Here is a 19,561-nt window from a genome sequence, read left to right as displayed (position 1 = left end):
CGTCATAGTTTGAAGCGTACGGGCCACTGACAAAGCTTCTGTATTTGACGAGTTGGTAGTGAGAACGTGTTGCCATGTTGTAACCGATGAGCTGGATTCACATCTCGCAAATGTTCCTTTTGATTCTCCTCATCTGTTAAAACTACTTGTACAACAGTAAATATTTAATTTAAACATACAGATATACAGATGTCATTATGTAGCAGAGAACATTCAGTATTACTAATGTGTTGATGTTTAAAGACTAGCAACAGTAAAGGGCTATACATAACTGGTGAATGAGCCCTCATTTGCTGTAGGCAACAAGATTCCTACTCTCAACTTTGTTGCAGAAGGATCACATCATGGCCACAACCTCATGTCTGGATTACTGCAACATGCTCTTGGCTGTGATGCTAAAGTGCTTTCTTCTACCCCTGCAGCTCATCTAGAGTGCTGCAGCCTGCTTCTTGTCCAACCAAAGTCAAAAGTGTCTTAAGTCACTGCCTACATTCCAACAACTGGCCACATACTGTATAAAAGCTTGTACTGAATTCAGAACTGGAGTGATTGTGCCCAAGAGTGAATGTACACACCTTCAGCACATAATCCAAGCCCACTCACCAGCCTGTACTCTGCAGTCTTCATTCTCTCTTCTCTATGGCAAAGTGTTCATTTCTTCAACCATTCTCATTCCCAACTCTCTCTCCTTGTTGCCCAGTATTAGAACATTTGTCTGACTGCAGGTGAAAACATGCCTATACTCTGTAGGTTAACGACAACTTCTGCAAATATTTTGTATATTGTACCTTACTGTGCAAATGACAAACTAAAGTGGGGTATTTAGCCATATGTTGGCAAAAGTGGAGTTCCCTTGTAAACATACAAAAGTTGTGTTTACAATCAGTGTTACTCACCAAAATGCATTGTGGGTATCTTTGAGGTCTAACAAACACGTTGAGTGCATTTGCTTCCTCATAAAACATTTGCAAAGATGATTTTTAAGTATAAGTAAGTATTAAGTAATTCATTCACCATCCATGTTTACTAGCCGCCAGTCATCTTCTTCTTCCCTGCCTTTGTTGGCACATTGCAGCATATTGTGGCACGTTATCGCCACCTTTAGGTCAGTGGAATAGTGTGAAATCCACCCACTCTCCAAAAAAAAAATAGCTCCATAGCTCTACTAGAGGTCAAAAAGAATCTGCATACATCTCCCACCACTGATACAATGAGGTGAAATTGGTACAGAAATAGCCAAACACAGAAATGGTCAGCTCCGTCATAGCAACAAGTTTCTGTGCTGAGCTCGAAAAGAAGAAATGAATGACATATTGCCTGCAGTATAAGAATATATAAATTCCAAGACTAAATCAAAATAATAACAAAAAAAGAACGGCCATCTTTCCAACATTGTCCAGGGCGTTTTCTGTTTTCATTTGCTTTGATGGAACCTCACAGACATCTGATGGAGTCAGGAGAACACATCTATCCTGCTCTCCTGCCATTCAATGGAGAACTCTGAATGAATGAATTGAAAATAATGTAATAAAATATAAATGTGGTAGTGCCGAGGTACAGCAAACTATTTGTAGTCCATTCATTCTTTAGTTTGATACATACTGAGTCTGCAGAGGTATGTTTTGCTTCCAGAGAATCAATCCTCCCGCTGTGAGTGCTACAAACACTCTTATTGCCTTCCCGTGCCCATTTATGGTTTCTGTACATTACTAAACAATGTTCCCACTGCCATGAATGCAATGGATGCTTTGCAACTTACCTCTATATTGTATATCTATTCAGCTAAAGTAATAAAATTGTGTCCTTTGCTGAGAACAAGTTGTGTACATGTGCCATAACCTATTCAGTATAGTGGTGCTAATGAATACTAAAAGTACCTCTTAAATTGGGGATCAATGCTTGTCTCATCGCAGTATGCAGAAAACTAAATTTCTTGGCTAAATAGTGGAACTGCAGAGTACAGTTGCATAGTATACAGTAAGGTGCAAAGTAAATTAGTTCCTGTTTTGTGTGGCACAGTAATCCAGCATTTCCCATGACAACGAGCCTGGTGGCACAAAGGTAAAAGGCAGTGAAGAGGCTGCCAATCTTCTCCGCCGCAGAGAGACAATCGGTGCGCCTGGGAAATAAAGCACCAGAAATTTGGCTTTAACAATCATAAAAACATGGCACTGTGACCATCTTGCTTGCCTGCAAGCATATTTTCACAATATTGTGATGAATAAATAGCCAGCATTCTGATAAAAATGTGGAGACAACATCATGAAAGATTTATATTAGCTAGTCCTAATGGCCAGACGTGTTAGTGATTACAACTGTGTAATTGCGATATTTCACAGTATTTCTACATTTAGTGAAACAATTAGGGGGATTTATTGGCAGAAATATAATATAATATTAATAAGTATGTTTAATTAATAATTAAGAAATGTGTTTTTGTCACCTTGAATGACCTTATCTATATCGACATAAGGAGCGGGTCCTCTCCTCGGAGTCCGCATTGTTGCACCACCATGTTTCTTATAGCTCAGAACAGACAAACCAAACAAGGTTAACTCTTCCTACTTGGGTCGGAGTCAATAACGTTACTTGCTCCCATCACTACAGCTCTCTCGCTCTCTCTTGCTTCACCACTCACTTCCAACTTACACACACACACTCTACGCACTGGCTCTACTCCAAATGGCTCTAGATGGGGCCATTTGCATTTTCGCGTCAGCAACCGTAGCTCTCCAACATGCCTGGAAAAGGCTTCAGTTGGTTGCAATATCCTCACATCACCATTAGATATTGCCAGATCATACACACATACAAATTAAGTGATTAGATTTTTTTTTTTTTTTTTTGTGGGGACTTGAAAAGATGCTTCGACGTCTCAGACAAAGAAGTGCGGACTGGAACATAGCAGAATACCTCAACAAGGGAGTTATCCATCATCTCTTTTCTATCAATGATTAATGGCTAAAGTGGTTCCATTTTCATGGTAGAGAACATAACAATCCTGCATTTGAGCATTTTGGCCCTCTCCTCCAAGCCCCTTAACAGCTCCCCTCTCCCAGTCACATTGTGCTATTTCAACAAGCGCCCCGTCCACTCACCGCTTCTCCCCCACGTGCTCCCTCCTCTGTTCCTGTCAGTTGGTCATGTTCCTAAGCATAAATAGTGCAACCAACCATTTTGGTGAACCGTGTTCCTGTTAACATCACTCATCTTCAAACAGTTCAACTAGTGCTTGACTACCTGCCCAGACCCCTGCAACACAGAGAGGGATGGGAATACTCAAGAGGAACCTTGAAATTGCTAAAATGAATGTGAACGCTCCTGCAATTTTATACAAACATTTCAGTACTCAACCAGCAGCTTTACAAAGTCACACAATTCCTACTTTAGTTGCTAACTAATGTGAACATATGCCATTTCATCATGCAACATATGCTGTCAGATTTCTGGAGAGGACAGTCATCATATGAGGTTGCCTGAAATACACGAGTATTTTCAAGACATTTGAAAAAAATGACCAGAGCTGTTTTGTTTTGTCTGGAGAGGACAGTCCTTCTGACATGCCAAGATGATGAACAATGTAGCAAGAAAACCAGCAGTACATACTGAAGGATGAAGAAGGGCGCATTTAATTTGCCAACTCATGGCATAAATGCAGAAAAACACAAGCACACACACAAGCAGTTTTTGCAATTTTTAACATAAACCCAAAACACAGGTGGCATTAAATGATATTACTGTAGAGTAAATGGTGATATTATATATTTTTTTTAAATAAATGTGTTTCCTAGGGGCACATAGCAAAAGAGGGGCAGCACGTGCATTTACAGTAACTACAGTAATATATTATATATCTATTATTTACAATATAATACCCTGCAGATCTGCAAAGAAATTATAGAAACCCATAATAACTTTCTGTTTTAGGGGAACAAATAGAAAACAGACAAACAGAAATGAAGAAAAAAAAACACTTGAATAACAATTTCCCTTGTGTGTCTAATCAAAATGAGGTGTAGAGGTGCAATGTGCTGACTCACCTCAGATTCACCTTAAATGTGATTTAATTATGAATGAGTAGGAGGATTATTTGCCCCAGCAGATACAACACCTACTGTAGTATTATGTACTGTCCGCAATCCCCAGTATAGTATCATATACAATAATTGCTGACGTTGGTCTCTCAGCTTCCTATAGTTCATCAAGTGAGACATTTAATATTCTACAGTATGTGTTTTTAATGGATTGGCTAACCACACCACTTCACTGGACACATTACCAAATGATATTACATTGCAGCAATTCGTGACCCAAGGGAACTTTGATATTTTATCTGACTACAAAATGTGTTCTGCACTTACATTTTACATAAATATTTCAGTTTCACATAATTAAAACAGGTTCGTATAAACTGCTCAGTTTAGTGAGGAGTGTCAGAGGTTGTCTGCCGATAATAATCTGCAGGAATAGAAATGTTCTTATTTAAACATGTAGCTACGAGGCTCCATTACTAGCAGAGAAGTCATAATATTTATTTATGTATTATAATTTTTTTTATTTTTACAGTTTTACTTCTTACATACTTGTTTGGTTGGGTAAATGTAGTGTTAAAATATGTTTCTAACATTATGAGGGGAAAAAAAATCCCAAACCTTGTAGTTTTTGTAGCTAAAGATATTTCTTGCAAAATTCATTCCTCTGTCATTAATTGAAAAAGTAATTAATTAAATGACTTGTTAACACTAAAAGGCAGTCTGGCTAACCTCAAGGGGGGAAAGGTAGGGCAGCAACCTTGTAAAGCGCTTTGTAAATTGTATTGTGGATCAATATGATAGTGAAGAACTAAAACCAAAGTAGTGACTCCTGAAATTGATGATACTTTAAATGATGTAACTGCTGTGGCAGTACACGTGTAGTGCTTTTGAGAAGTGCTTGATTTTCCTCTCGAGAGAATGGATGAACGGATTAGATTAATGTAATCATATTTACATGACAAAAGGGTCTCGCTTGATACGACAGAGTTGCTTTAACCGCTGTACCGTTGGCATGCTTTTTGCTCTGTCAGTTTCAACCCTTCTCTGTTCGCTCTTTCTCCTGGTCTAGACTTTGTTACCTCTGTCTCTTTTCAAATATCATTTAGAAATGATAAAAAAAAAATGCATTTCATGTGGTCCATTAAAGTTCATACTTAAGCTACAATTCTCTCCCATATTTACATGCTTATAACATGCAGTGGCTTGTTTCACTCACAGGATTATTTCCAGCTCAGGCCCAGTAACTAGTACAATCCAACGAGGCTGTTTATGACATCATTGTTCATGACCTTCATGATACATTATATCAAAACTTCTATAAAAAGTGCTACAGAGTGAGCCAGCTCAGTTACAGGACAACCAGCTCTGCTTGTCAACATATCACCAGCCACTTCAGTCACAACTCAAAACTGTATTTCTTCCAGGTCTATATCTGGTCCTCTTTTCCCACCTGCACACACACCTGAGACCATTCCTGGGATCGCAGCCACAAACGGCGCTCAGCAACTCAGAAAGTTGTTTTCGTAAACATGTTGACGAAATTCTTAATTTCAAGTTCAATATATTGCACAGCTTTACTGCTTGATTATCCATGTTTCTTGTTGTAAATCACTTTCATGTCCGTGTCAAAAACAACAACTTCTGTATAACTTTTGAAAAAACAAATCCTGTCATTTCCTAACTTTTGAAAAACGTTTTTGATTGTTGTAAACTGTTTGAACTCCTCCCCTTCATTTATATTGTCAGTGATGGTGATAATCTCCCTATCACAGTCTATGACATTTAACAACACGGGCTGTTTAGATGACTATGTTTAGAGTTTATAAATTATAAGAAAGGCTGTTCTTATTATGCCACACTGCTCAAAAGACAATTTAATTATAGGACATTAGTCAAACTTTCAGTTTGATAAAGAAACAAAGGGGATAAATAAAGAAATGTGTTATTCACCAAAGGACTCAAATTAATTGAAGTTTTAAGAACTGAACAAACATTCAATATTATAATATAAAGTTAAAAAGTAAACAACTGACTTACTTGGACTTAATGATCTTTTCATCATACTTTCAAATTGAAAAAAAGAGCGTACTGTAAATGTTGCCATGAAAATAATAGTTTTGTTAGGAATGAGCACATATTTCCAAGATATCATTTGTAAATAAAATGGTTTGGGAAAAGGGATGTCAAATTGGTCACACACCACAATCATGAAATAAGTCAACAAATCTCAAATGTTTTGGGAAAAGCAAACAGTCAGGCTGCAAATATCCAGCACCCTGATGGCTTTGGCTTTAGTACTTTTAAAATCCACATTAAAAGTCACTGTCCAGTGTCTTCAGCAACTCCTGCATGGATCACTGCTACTTTTGTTTTTTTACAGTTATTAAATTAGTAAAAGTAAAGTGATTGTGCGGACTGCTGCCACCATCACTCAAAGTGATCGGTTCTGATATTTTGCTGATCCGTAGCAGAGATCAGAAATCAATAATGTATAGAGGAGCATGGTGTACAAGATGCGACTTTCAAATACACAGACTGGTCATTTGTATTTTCTTGTTGTTTGTCTAAAAAGTATTAATTTATGTATGCAAGTTTAAAGTGTGTTTAGAGTATAAACATGGGAATAAGATTTGGCTCACTTGGAGATGTAAAACTGCATCCAAAAAAATGTTCTTTTAGGAAAATACTCCAAACTGAACATTATGTAAATGTAGCCCAATTGGCAGTAACCTCTTCACTGGTTTTGTTGGCTCTCCTCACTCGTCTCTTAGGACAATTCAGAGATGATTTCAAGATCCTGTTGTTGTTTATAAGGCCAATCTATTATATGTCTGTTTGTTTTGATCCTGTAGGACTCTCAGGTCATCAGGCATGGGACTCTTGGTTGTTTCATCATCTAAATATGAAGCTTACGGGTTGCTGCTAGACAAGAGGAACAACCTTTCTCATTAGATCAGTTCTGCACACTCCAAGGAATCATTCAAATTTCATCTCACAGTCTATTTCTATTTGCTTTCGCCTTTCCTTTAGTGTGTATTTGCGTGATTGTGCAAGTGATCTTTTTGTCTTAGTGCCCTGTGTTTCTTGTCTGCTATGCTTTTAAATCATTCATATAACACTTTAGTCAATAATGGTTGTTTTAAATGTTTTATAAATAAACATGACTACCCTATCTCACCCCACTCTCCTCTCTGTTTATTCTGGGCGCTCTCCTGTCATATATTATTTCAGCTTCTTTGTAGTCTAGGGACTCTCATCCATGCACAACCAATCTGACCGACCTCAACAGCCCAGTAATCAATTGTATTTTTTTTTTTTTTCTGATGACGGAATTATGTTTCATCCAAAATATGCATTCATTTGGTGGATATGTGACTTGGTTGTTTATTTCACTCAGTTCTTTCTGTAGAAACGGTCGGGAATAACTTCACTCTATAATTGCAGAGGGACATGTGGCGGCCCTAGAAGATGTTCAGCATATGACTATTACTTTCCTCTTTACTGTTTATTTGATTTGTCTTTTAATAGTGTGACTTAATAAAGACAGAAGCTTCAATTTCAAGTCAATGAAGCAAGAGTAAACTATGATGAAGCATGAATATTAGAGATGCTCCTGGGGTCTGTAACCTGAATGTAAATTGATCCTAAACCTATCTTGCAGATGCATTATGGGATGTTTGCAAAAAGCATTGCAAGTAAAGATAATCTTTTTTTACCAACTCACAGAAAGCATGTTACTGTAAGAGGACCATGAACTGCAATGCAACATCTTGTATTTTAAGTCTTAGAGCTCTACTTTCCCAGAACACAGTGTCACACCGGTGAACTGGTATGTTCCTGGGACGCTCTGAGGTTAGGCCTATTTTCCGGACTGTGCTGGTTTGGTATCTTGGCTTGCCAATATGGTGTGCCACAGTGGGAGGAGATGCGCGGTAGACAGTGCCGAGGTGCCAATCCAGTGGCACACTGCAATCTGGGTAGAATGAGTGCATCTGGTGCGGTCCACCGCCCGCCTGCTCAGAGCAGGCCAAGAGCTCATCCCGGTGCAACTCAGTGCACCGGTGTTCCATAACATTTTGGTCACTTAATATGGTGTAGGTACACCCATAAAAATCTCCCTGAAATCACACAAACCTTTTTATTTATGCTCATTTTCCACTTTCATTCAATGTTTTTCAACCAGCTGACATGTGATCACACAGAAAACAGCTTTATTCCAATTATGGCATCAATTCCAGCCAGATAGAAAAAAAAAATTGTGAGTGATTCCTACTAGCTCTGTAATCTATGACAGTTAGTAGCCACACTGAAGGTCTTTCCTTTACACTGGTGGCTCTCTTTACAGCAATCTGAAGGCAGCAGGTGTCTGTTTAGTATGCAGTCTCTATTTGGAGTGATGGTGCACACTGTCATGTAACAATTACGTACGACAGACTGGTTAAATGTTGTGCAACAAGCACCAGCGTGTCGCTATATAACCATAGAAACATCCACGCTTACAGTATGTAACATCGAATGTGTCAATTTTGGCGATGTCATGTATACGTTAAAGGTGCTAAATTCGAAATTCAGAGCATTAATATAGCAGCAAACAACGATTTGCTATGTAATGATATAGAGGAGTAATGTCAACCTGAGCAGAGAATGAAGTCACTCTCCCTCTGTGTGTGTTGTAATCTGAGCTTCTTGGTGCTTTATAGAGATAGCCGGACCAGCCTCACGTGCCTTTTAGTGCATGTGAGCCCCACTGGCTAGCTAAACAGTGATTACCACTGATAACGCCAACCTACGTCATCGTCATGGAAGCTTAACACCCACCCTCGGGTTCCCCCCCAGGTAAACACTGTTAGATCTGATAGATGATAGATATGCTCTGAATTTGGAATTTAGCACCTTTAACTTTATTGTTATTTGATAGGATTAGGATTTTTGCTTGTCCAATATTATATTAATTTGATCTGGCCGTGATTCCATTTCATAATCATCTATTTTCTATTTGTTCATATTTTTATTGAGAATTTAAAATAGCAAGTTGCTTTAAATCAATTCCTTCTTCTGTTCAGCACCATGGACAGTGAACGTTAAGCAGCTCTTAACAGTCCTGCACGTGCACTCGCTGGTAAAGTGCTGTTTTGGGAATTGTGTGTAAAAAATCTAAGAGCTTTTGTAAAAATGCTCTTAGACCTTTGAAATCAATCATTATTGGGAAACAGGGCCCTGTAAGGTCTTTCCCCTCTCTCTTCACATTTGCTCACATACAACTTGCTCATACATCACTGTCAAGTTTAATTCTCTCTTCACAGAAAAAACATATCCTAATGTTGACTGAAACTGCTGTGTCCCTCATTACCCTCCATCTGTTATTGTTATTTTCTCCACTGTCATGTTCAATTGATTTTTTCTTGTTTTGTTTTGTTTACAAACAGGGATATCTTCAAGTCACAAAGAACATAGAAAACATCTTCTCATGCTCTATTCCATTATATATACATATATATATATAAAATATTCTTCAGACATCAGACTCTCACAACTCCCACACTATGTATGTTTCCTTAGTTCAGATGGACGCCACAACCTACGCACAGGTCTAATCACTTTCCTGTATTACATAAAGGATAATTAGTAAGTTGACTTTTTTCAATGTTAAACAGATAGTGAGGCAAATATCCAAATGTTATTTGGTTAGTTTTACTCTCAATCACTTTGTCAGTTTAAAATGTGACACCTGCAGTCTGTTAAGATAATCACAGTCAGTGATTTAGTTTATAATTTAATCAGGAATGCTGTCCAGAAAAACACTGATGAGTTGCCATGAATTTGACTCAATTATTGACACCAAACAACGTAGTTCTATTTTGTATAATAAAGTGTTTCCTGTGAAAAAATTAAAAAAAATATTTATTTATTATGGATTAGAAATTCTGTTTAGATGTCCCTAAATGCTGACTGTGTAGGTATCATAACTTAATTATCAGAAGGACTACATACTGATCACTCTCATCTGAAAGCAACTTTAATCTGTCTCCCATGTGAATCCCATTGCTGCTTACAACCAAAGAAGAAAAATGAACACTCTTAAATTAAATATATTTTTTTTCAGTATCCAACGAGGACTGCAGACTTATAATAATTTAATAAATCATTTAAATTTTGATTTATTTAAGAGGGTCTTTTGTACAGTCTTAATATGACAGAAAAAAGCAATAGTAATGTTATTGTCAAAACCTGAACAAAGCGTTGTGGTACGACCACCCACCGTCAAGGTCCTCATCTAAAATGTTGTTATTTTCAATAGTGTCAGAAGATACTTTACACCTCAACTTAGAACGTAATAGTGTCAAATATCTCCCAGATACTATTTGCCATTGTCAACACACTGAGTCATATCGTACAGTTAGGGGGGCTTTTCAAGTCTGACAGAGACTTACTCAGAACTAGTTAACCTGGGACCAGTGAGTTCACATATTTGAGAGCACCACCAGCAGGTAACACATCCCTCATACACTAGACATAAAATCATTATCCTGCCAAGCAGCAGGTCAGTGATCAAAGACCACTGTTGTCACTGTTAATAGTTTGCTGACAGGCAAACAACGCTAACAAAACACAATGCCATTGCTTAAGGACAAAAATGACGCCTTTTGTTGGAAACAGTTACTGTAAACCAGTCGTGAGGGCTCGTGCAGTATGAAGTTTAATCTTAAATTTACATTAAATTATGCGTTTTATTCGTTGGTCCACATTTGATTATACTGTACACTTCATGCAGCTCTAGGGAACCAACCTAGACTCTCTCTATCCTTCTATCTCTCTCTGTACACCTTATATATGTACATATCCTTAGGTTTATTTGCCTGTATAGAGAATAGTCAGAGAGACCATCTTTTCATTAATATGTTATCTGTTTAAAGGGTCAGGTGAGGTGTCACCTTGTGGAATCATGTCAAGAGGTAACTGGACAATTGTTTTTATGTTTTTTTTCTTCATGCAATTCACTTACATAAGTCATTGGACTAATTCCAAACATACAACACATCTAAATTTACTATAAGTAATTCAAGCCATTAAATACTTGCATTTTTAGTGGCTCTTATAGATTTCTCTCTGCATTTTAATGCCCATCACGTTTGCAGCGTAGCTATTTTCTGACATGTGCAACTAATCTGCATATGTCAATTAAACATAAAGCATAAATGTCTGACATGCCATGAAATGTACTATGCACATCAAGAGTACTGGCAGGTAATTGCTGATTTAATTACAGCTTTCATACATTGTAACATTATTAATTCTTGTTGGCTTCAATCGCCTGTCTGTACACTTTTAAAATTGCATTGGAATTATGAACTGTCTCTCCTGAAAATGATGTCCATATACAATTAATTTCCTCTGGTTGATTCCAATGGAAACATTGTGTAACAGAGCTGGTATTAGCTTTCATATGAACATAATGATGTAATGATTAACTATGTTATTGAATACATCTTCTAAATGTTTACATTCAATTTAAAAGATTCATATTAAAGGTATCTATGAAACATTTATTAAATCATTTATTCTTTCATTAGTTGTCTCAGCAATTTCTTCGACTGGCCAATAAAGACTGAATTGGGTTTTATAGTTAGTTTGTAGTTCGTTAAAAAGTACTCCATGGATTTAAGCATTGCATTCCTACAACATTGTCAGACTCATGATGGACGGTAAAAAAAAAGGTTGCTGTTTCTAAACGCACAGCCTTCAAAGTTGCCCCATCCTCCTCGGCTCAACTAATGAGTGAGGGAGGGTGAGAACAGCGCTGGTGGAGCAAACTATGGAGTGAATGAAGAGAGGGAGCGGCGTTAGTGAGAACAAAGCACTGAATCTGAGAAATAAAACGTAATTTTCTGAACGTTTCACGACAGAAACCGTGGGGCGGGACAAAGTGGTTGTATTTGACGACCTGAACAGGCTGCACACCCTGCACGCTGTAATTGGCTGGAGGTTACACCCCCACGTGAGGCAGAAAAGGCAGACGCCCAGAAGAATCCCGGACACAGCAAAATATGAAAAAAAGAGAAAATACAGGCAGGGTCCTTGCAGGCAGACACCACCACACACTTCTAGTGGGTCATAAGTGATGATTGAGAGGGATTATATTTGTATCAGTCAATGCAGTCTATATTTTTTTTAGGAAATTCTTGCACCTACCACCTTAAAGGTGGATGTTCACTTGTAACAATGCTTGCCAGTCAGCTGCACTACAACTGCACGTGCTTGGGCCACGTGCAGCTCCATTCATTTGTGAAGACAGTGAGTCAGTAGGCCTACACAGAGTACATCTGACAACTGTGAGTACATCTGCTAAGTTGGAGTCTGTACTATGAAATCATACGCAGCTCACACAGTTTACTTACAGCACTTGTATTTATGTGGTGCTGGCTGCTCCACCCTCAGCAGCCAAGCTGGCATCGACCTTGGGGCAATGCGCTTGATCTTCGTGCACGCTTCACCTCTTAATGATAAAATGAGAAAACTGGGTCGGAGATGTACATTCCCACCAGAAATAGTGGGAAGTTAACATCTTCAGCTGAGCACCAAGACTTCCAACTGGGAAATCATCTCTAAATAAATCAAATGAGTTTCACAAATAGGTGAGGAGCCTATGGGAGGCCCAGGTTTGCTCCTGGGAGGAATGAACAAGTCTGGATGATTAACTGAGAAATGAATGACCTGCTCGTGTATCCACTAGAAACCTACTTGGGCAATCAAATGACTCTAAATTAAATGATATTTGGTGCGTTGAGTTCTTTATAGAGACTGATGTTGTTTTTCATGACTATTTATCATCTCTGCTCAAGGAGTTTTAGTCATTCCCTGAGGCAAAATCTGAAACATTAATTTGCTTTAACCTGCACTTTAAGACAAAGTATGTTCAGATTTTGATTTCAGAAAATTGAGTCAAAGTCATATTGTATTTGAAAGAAAAGACATTATCACGACGCATACAATGTCCATTGAGTGAAGATTTTGCAGCTGTTTAAAATGTCTACGATGGCACTATAAACTCAAACATTTTGCCAAAGAGAGAATAAGAGAGATAGAGAGAGAAATCCAATGAAACCGACTATGCAGTCGTGTATATTACAACTCACCAGAGTTGGGATCGGAGTTGCCGTCAGCTTCAGTCCTCTTATCGGGGGAGGCCTGCTCGTAGAAGTCGTCCTGCGCCTGCACCAGAGGGAGAGGTTGTGTGAGGAGGGAGCCACTGCCTACAGGCTCGTGGTCCCCCAGACCGCTGTCACTGCAGCTCTCCTGGGAGCCATCCGGCAGGTGAAACGTGACGCGCCGCTGCGACTAGAACCAAGAGAACAAAACAGAGCCTCTGATGTTAGTGCTCTGCTCTGCCCCCTCAAAATTTTATCTTACTTTTCACACTATTATTTTACACTGAGCTGAGCAAGCTCATGCATGCCGCTTGACACACTGATCAGCACTACAGTGTAAAATAAGCAGCCTTAAGAGAACGTCTGAACGATGTAAAATGTATTAAACATTTACAAATAAGGAAGGCATTGATGAATAGGAGGGTTCATTTCCAGTTTCAAAAGACTGAAAATGAATAAAAAGTCTATTTTTGATTTGGGCCGCGTTATTGATGGGAAGGGGAGTCAACACATGGTAAATACAGTCACGTTTCACTGCACAATGACAACCAATAACAGCATGCAAATTAAACATCATGCACTGCTAGAAAAATCCAGCAAGGTGAAAAGTGCTAAATTTGTAAGCCTTTCATAAATGCATGGGAAATGCTTGATGTTATTTCATTTTTATTTTATTTTATTTGCACATAAGACCTCATAAAATCCAGATAATGAAAAAAAAAAAAAAGAAATGTGACAGGAGAGGTCAAGACGCCACAGGCGTATACAACGGACCTCCTCTCAACTTAACAGGAAAAACAAACAGTGACAAAAAAAGGAAGCTAACAGACAATACAATGTCAGGCATAATTAATCAAGGCCATGAGGTTTCTAGATATTGGTGGCAGCATATTATCTTGTTTGTGAGCACTGCTGCAGGGACATTTACAGCCGGATTGTTTAGTTTGTGTTGTCAGTTTGTTTGCATGTTAGCAAAGTCAAAGAGGCCTGCAGAGTTAGCAGAAGTCGCCCCCAGGGTATCCTTCTCCCCACGTTCTGCACTCCCACTGACGAGAGGAATTTCTTAACCCGAAAGTGTTCCCGGGACGAGTCCTATAGCTCTTTTGTCGGAGATTCGCATGCAAACACACATTCACGCATTACACGCACACACCACCCTTAAAGCCATCCTGATTGAATTTCCAATTGTTAATTCCGAGTGTCTTTTCCCCTTGCTCTAATGACATTTTCCTCAGGCTTTTTCATAAGTCCAGACACAAGCCTCCAGCTAACCTTTCGTGAGCACAGAGAGGTCCCTGCCACATCCTTGGTGATGACAGACAGAGACGGGTTTTACAGTAATTATTGGCAAAAGCAAAGGTCACCCAATCTGCAGTCTAATGCAAATGACCTCATTATATATTTTAGAACTGTTCCAAAAAAATGCAACATTCAATTATCAACCAAAAAGGGACTAAAGAAAGAAAAAAAATGGGTTAGTGAGGGATGTGGGGGTTGGGGACAGACCTAGGAGACTCAGGGTAAAAAAAAGAGCTGAATTCACATTTAGATGCATGTGTTGAATTTTCATGAGGATTGTATGATGTAGATAGACAGAGATAGACCGATTTGGTGTCATTTATGAAAAGCTATGGTGGATTTATGCATTTGAAAAAATGTTCTTTGTTATATTAAAGAAAAACTAAAATTAGCTGCAACCATCGATAGTTAAAATAAGATTTATAGATACATATCCCTCTATCTTATTTGACGGCTGTGAAAGTAACCCAAACTGTGACATTTTGTGTGTATTATCAGAAATAATATCATCCAAAATCCAGTATAAATATATTCCAAAAAATCTGGATTTTAACAATGCGTCACATTTGCAGACTCCAAGGACGACTGGAAGTTCAGAATCAAGTACAATTAAATGTAAAGGTCTTGTAAAACAGTAGGAATCTGAATAAATGTCACCGCTAGTAATTATAAAGAGGCAGATGATCAGATGTGGCATTTCGAATGAAGATGACATAACGGGGGGAGGGGGGTTCCTCCCTAACGGGACGCCCTCCTTTGTTTGTTTGTGTGACAGCTAAAGTATACTGATTAGGCAATGCAGTGCTATCATTTTCACATAAGGTGAGGCATGTGTGTAGTTTAAAAAACATTTTCTAGAGAAAATGGACCCAGGGAAACAGAGGGTTGAGGCAAGCCTTTAAGAGTTGACATGTTTGGTGTATCTGCAGTTAATTAACAGTGCCTTCATGTGTTTTTCTTCCTGCTGATGCCAAAGAAGTTGGCCTAAGGCAAGGTTGCCATCTATTTGTTGGCTGCCCTGGAAGTGTCAAGCTAGCAATACTGATACTGGCAGCTCTTCTACCACCTCAGAGTTAAGGAGGCAACTGTATATTTTTACATGGAAGTAGTATTCAAGGTGTATATCTTGTATTATTAGCAAACCTGGAGACATGTATTGATTCATTCAGGAAATATGCGAAAATTGTATATATTATGAACATGGTGTCAATCCATTAAACTGAGTAAGGTCTAGGATTGGGAGTGATGTACGATTTATTGGAGCTTTTGTAAAGGTTTCATAAAAAGGTTTCTGATCAGAACCTGACAGTATCTAGAGTACATGCCCATCAGTATGATATTAAGACATTCATGAGAATACTCTGATTAATACATGGGGTGAGTGACTACAAAAGGAAATGCAGTAGACGGTGTGAAAATGATTGCCATTGCTTGAAGCCCAGAGAAAAGAACAGCAATCTTAATTCTCAATTAATCACAATATATGACATGATGACAAATGTGATATTACAAAACGGTCTTCTCATATACATGATAAGTACGGGCTTATATTGAAGCAATAATAATATTGTAAGTAATTTCCTTAGATTTTGACTTTTAGTCAAGAAAAAAAAGGCGTATTATTGATTGGGTTAATGGTTTCAGTGTGTGCTGTCAAACACTGCTGGACTGGTGGGACTTTAAAATGAAATCTTGCTGAGTGCCCTGTCAGATTTTATTCTAGGTTATGTTTGGGGCGAAGCAGAAGAGGTTTAATGGAATAAAATATTGTATGCATACTGTACAAACAGAAATGATGAAATGATTTAGACTTATTTGATAAATATTCCACTATAACCTGAATTGTACCAAGCAAAAGTATGTATAATGCATCATTGATAATTCTACTGCATTACTAAATAAAAAGGTCCAGTTTTAAATTACATGCACTGTCTTCGTCTTCGTCTTCGTCTCTGTGTGTTCTGTGTTTGTGTTCACATGTGTTTATTTGTGGGTTTAAGCATGTTTGAAGATATTTGTATTTCTCTGTTGCTGACAGTCACTAGTAACATTAGCATAAAACCAGCTTAAACTATCCCTGCTGCCAGTTTACAAGATATTATGGCTTATCGTGCCTGCTAACCCTTATTATCCGCTTGTTTTTATAATTTGCCTGACCAAACACACTCAACTTTAACAAACGCAAAGCAAATAGCAGCACTTTGCTGCTGGAAGGTTTAAATTCCAGCAAGCCTGCAAATTATCAAGAATTCACCCTTGGGTCTTCACAGAAACGGATGCAGTATTAAATAAACTGGAAATAAAATCTGACAGAGAGAATGCCAACTTTCTTCCAACAGATAAACCTAGCTCCACCAAAATTAACTGATTTTTGGCAATCTATATTCAAATTATTTTCTGACATGCTAAAAATATCCAGATCCTCTTGCTATAATAGCAATATTTGGCACAGTACCATGGGATCTCTGTCACAACTAATATGGCAAAAACATGATAGCCTTTGGTATGCTCTTGGCTAGGAGACTTATACTGCTTACCCTCCTGAGCCCTAGCCCTATCCCTCAGAAAAAACACCTAAAATAACTACCCAAAATGAATCAGGAATAGCTCCGCAGCCATAAGGCTTATATACGTATATCTGGTCTCCTTTGAAAGGTAAGAAGCTAAGGAATATGAATCCATTGTAACTAAACTATATCACCATGGACATTACAATGGACATGCGATAAAGAACAAAATTAGATTTTCATCCTTGCCTAGTTTAAAATCTAAATATCACCATGAAAAACCCTTACACTTTGACTACAGCTGTAGCTATATATTTGATGAAAATAGAAAGGGGAAAAAAAGAAAGAAAACTGTCCTCCAACTTTCAGTCTATGGATTCGAGATCTTATGTATCATCATTGAATCTAGAACAAAATGTGTTATGCAACAAGATATGTAGCATATTGATATATAACATATACATATTGATATGTCATATTGTAAATTTGTAATGGTGTAATAGGTTAGTGTTACTTGTGGGATGGGCTTTTGTTCAAATGTATCAAACTGCATTTGAAATTGTATTTTGTATATCATGAAAAAAAAAGAAAAAAAACAATGTCCAAAGTTTCAAATGGGTCAACACACTGTGAGTATTAATACCGATAGTATCTCTATTAGTTGGTGGATAAGTAAATAGGAGCAGAATTATAAATTAATTAAACTTTAATTAGTTATATTGATCCAAAGCTTGTATTTCCATTTTTAAGGACTAACAAATACCTGATTTAATTGAGAGTATTGAGTTTTTTAAGCAAAGTCTGCAAACAGAGAACAACCATTTAACCAGACAGCAAAAGTAACAGATACATAAAGCAGTTATTCACCCATAACATGATATACAAAGTTCCTGTTACCATGATATCACTGAGTAATTTGTCATGTTTCAGCAATGTACTCTACTGCAGCACTCCATGTCTACACCTCGGCTGAGAATCACAATCAGTGGCTGAAATATACAGAATCACTGTGCAGTGAAGACTCAATCCCAGAGAACACAAAACTGATACAACTTTGGTTTTATGTGACAGAAAACAAATAGAGATAGGGCTCATGACTCGGAGCACGAGCTCTCTCTCTCTGCTTCCCCGTCTTTCTCCTCCTGAGTGTGACCATATGGAGCACAGTGTGCAAGTCAAAAACAACTTCTGTGTTGTATTGTTTCCCACATGAACTCAATATAACACTACAATGAGAAGAGGCACACACTGGGCAGACGTGCACGTACACACACACAAAATAATGCAACCCCCTCGCCCCCACAAATAATCTTATCTAACAGCAGTCTGACACCTGCGGTGAGAGAACACTTCCCACGAGTCCGTTCTCACAATCAGACCACTGAGGGAGATCAGTCAACCAGGAAAACAAAACTCACAAAATATCTCTTTCTCTTTCTCTCCCCTCCTCTCCTCTCCTCTCTCACACTCTTTCTCTTTCCCTTAGAGACCAAAGGTGCTGTGCCATCTGCTGGCCACCTTGGAAAATACATTTTTTTTATCAATTAAAAAAGGCCACAAACGTGATCGTGTGCTTTGTTCCACTGGTCATGCTCATTGAATTGTTCCCTTTCTCTGTCTTACACCTTTGCACTGCTATTTCTGTACTTCAACACTTGCTGAAACGACACAAATCCGAGTCTTATCTGATGCTATTAACCCTTAAATACAACAATCTATGTCCTTTTCTTGAACCTTTTATCATGTTTTTTGAGAAAGTACATTTCAGTGTCATACTGCATTCCACGCAGTGTTCATCCACAACCCTCGACAAGCTGTAACATCCCATAAAACATCAAATCAAGTGAAACATTAGCAGATGATAGACAGTGCCTCCTGTCAACATAACATTCGGATTTCCTTTGGGATGAAATGCATCACAATCTCAGGCAGGCAGGGCTCTATTTTCATGACATAAACACAGTCAAAAACAAGCTTTTCGCACTGCTTAAAAAAAGATGAAAGACGGAGAGATAAAAAGAGTTCTCAAACTTGTTTCTGTAAGCAACACTCAAATAAAAAGTGACAAATAAATCACAATCTCCCCCGTCTTTGATTCCGTCTCTAATATTGACGTAGTCTGCTCATGCTGCCTCTCCAGAGTCTAAGTCTGCTGCCTTCTGCTTTTCATCATTAAATCATAGCTAGGCAGTTCTGAGAAACATCTGCATTCTGCCACATCCACAATGAAGCTCCATCAGTCACTCCCTCGCTCTCTGGTTCACCACAAATACACACACGCACACGTAAAGACAAACACAAAGATACATAAATCTAAGTCACATCTGACCCATTTCCCAAATTGCAAGCTTGGAAGAGTGGACAAGTAGCGTGTGTGTGTGTGTGTGTGTGTTGTGTGTCTAACAGCTGTGTGCTTTGCGTTAGTCATTCACAGAACACTTGCTTAGCATGTGATTATCAACACGGTCCATCATTTTGACTCTTTCTGGGCTAAATGATCTTGTGCAGATTTATGGACGCAGCATACAGCATGCATGCTTATTTATTTATCCTTCAAACCATTTATTGTCTAACC

General features: G+C 38.2%; 1 protein-coding gene across 4 annotated transcripts in view; it reads right to left on the bottom strand.

The window, feature by feature from the left end:
- Positions 1-19,561, bottom strand: part of LOC119503285 (protocadherin-9) — a 227,329-nt gene that overhangs the window by 54,878 nt on the left and 152,890 nt on the right. For 2 of the 4 annotated variants that reach the window (XM_037794989.1, XM_037794990.1), the window contains one exon: positions 13,169-13,370. In XM_037794989.1, the coding sequence (XP_037650917.1) occupies positions 13,169-13,370 (202 nt within the window). The remainder of the gene's footprint in view (positions 1-13,168; positions 13,371-19,561) is intronic. The other 2 variants (XM_037794991.1, XM_037794992.1) reach the window with 1 other exon arrangement.

The sequence above is a fragment of the Sebastes umbrosus genome, chromosome 2 (assembly GCF_015220745.1).
Source record: "Sebastes umbrosus isolate fSebUmb1 chromosome 2, fSebUmb1.pri, whole genome shotgun sequence".
Lineage (NCBI taxonomy): Eukaryota > Metazoa > Chordata > Actinopteri > Perciformes > Sebastidae > Sebastes > Sebastes umbrosus.
The sequence above is the reverse complement of the archived record's forward strand: the minus strand, read 5'-3'. Positions and strand labels throughout refer to the sequence as shown.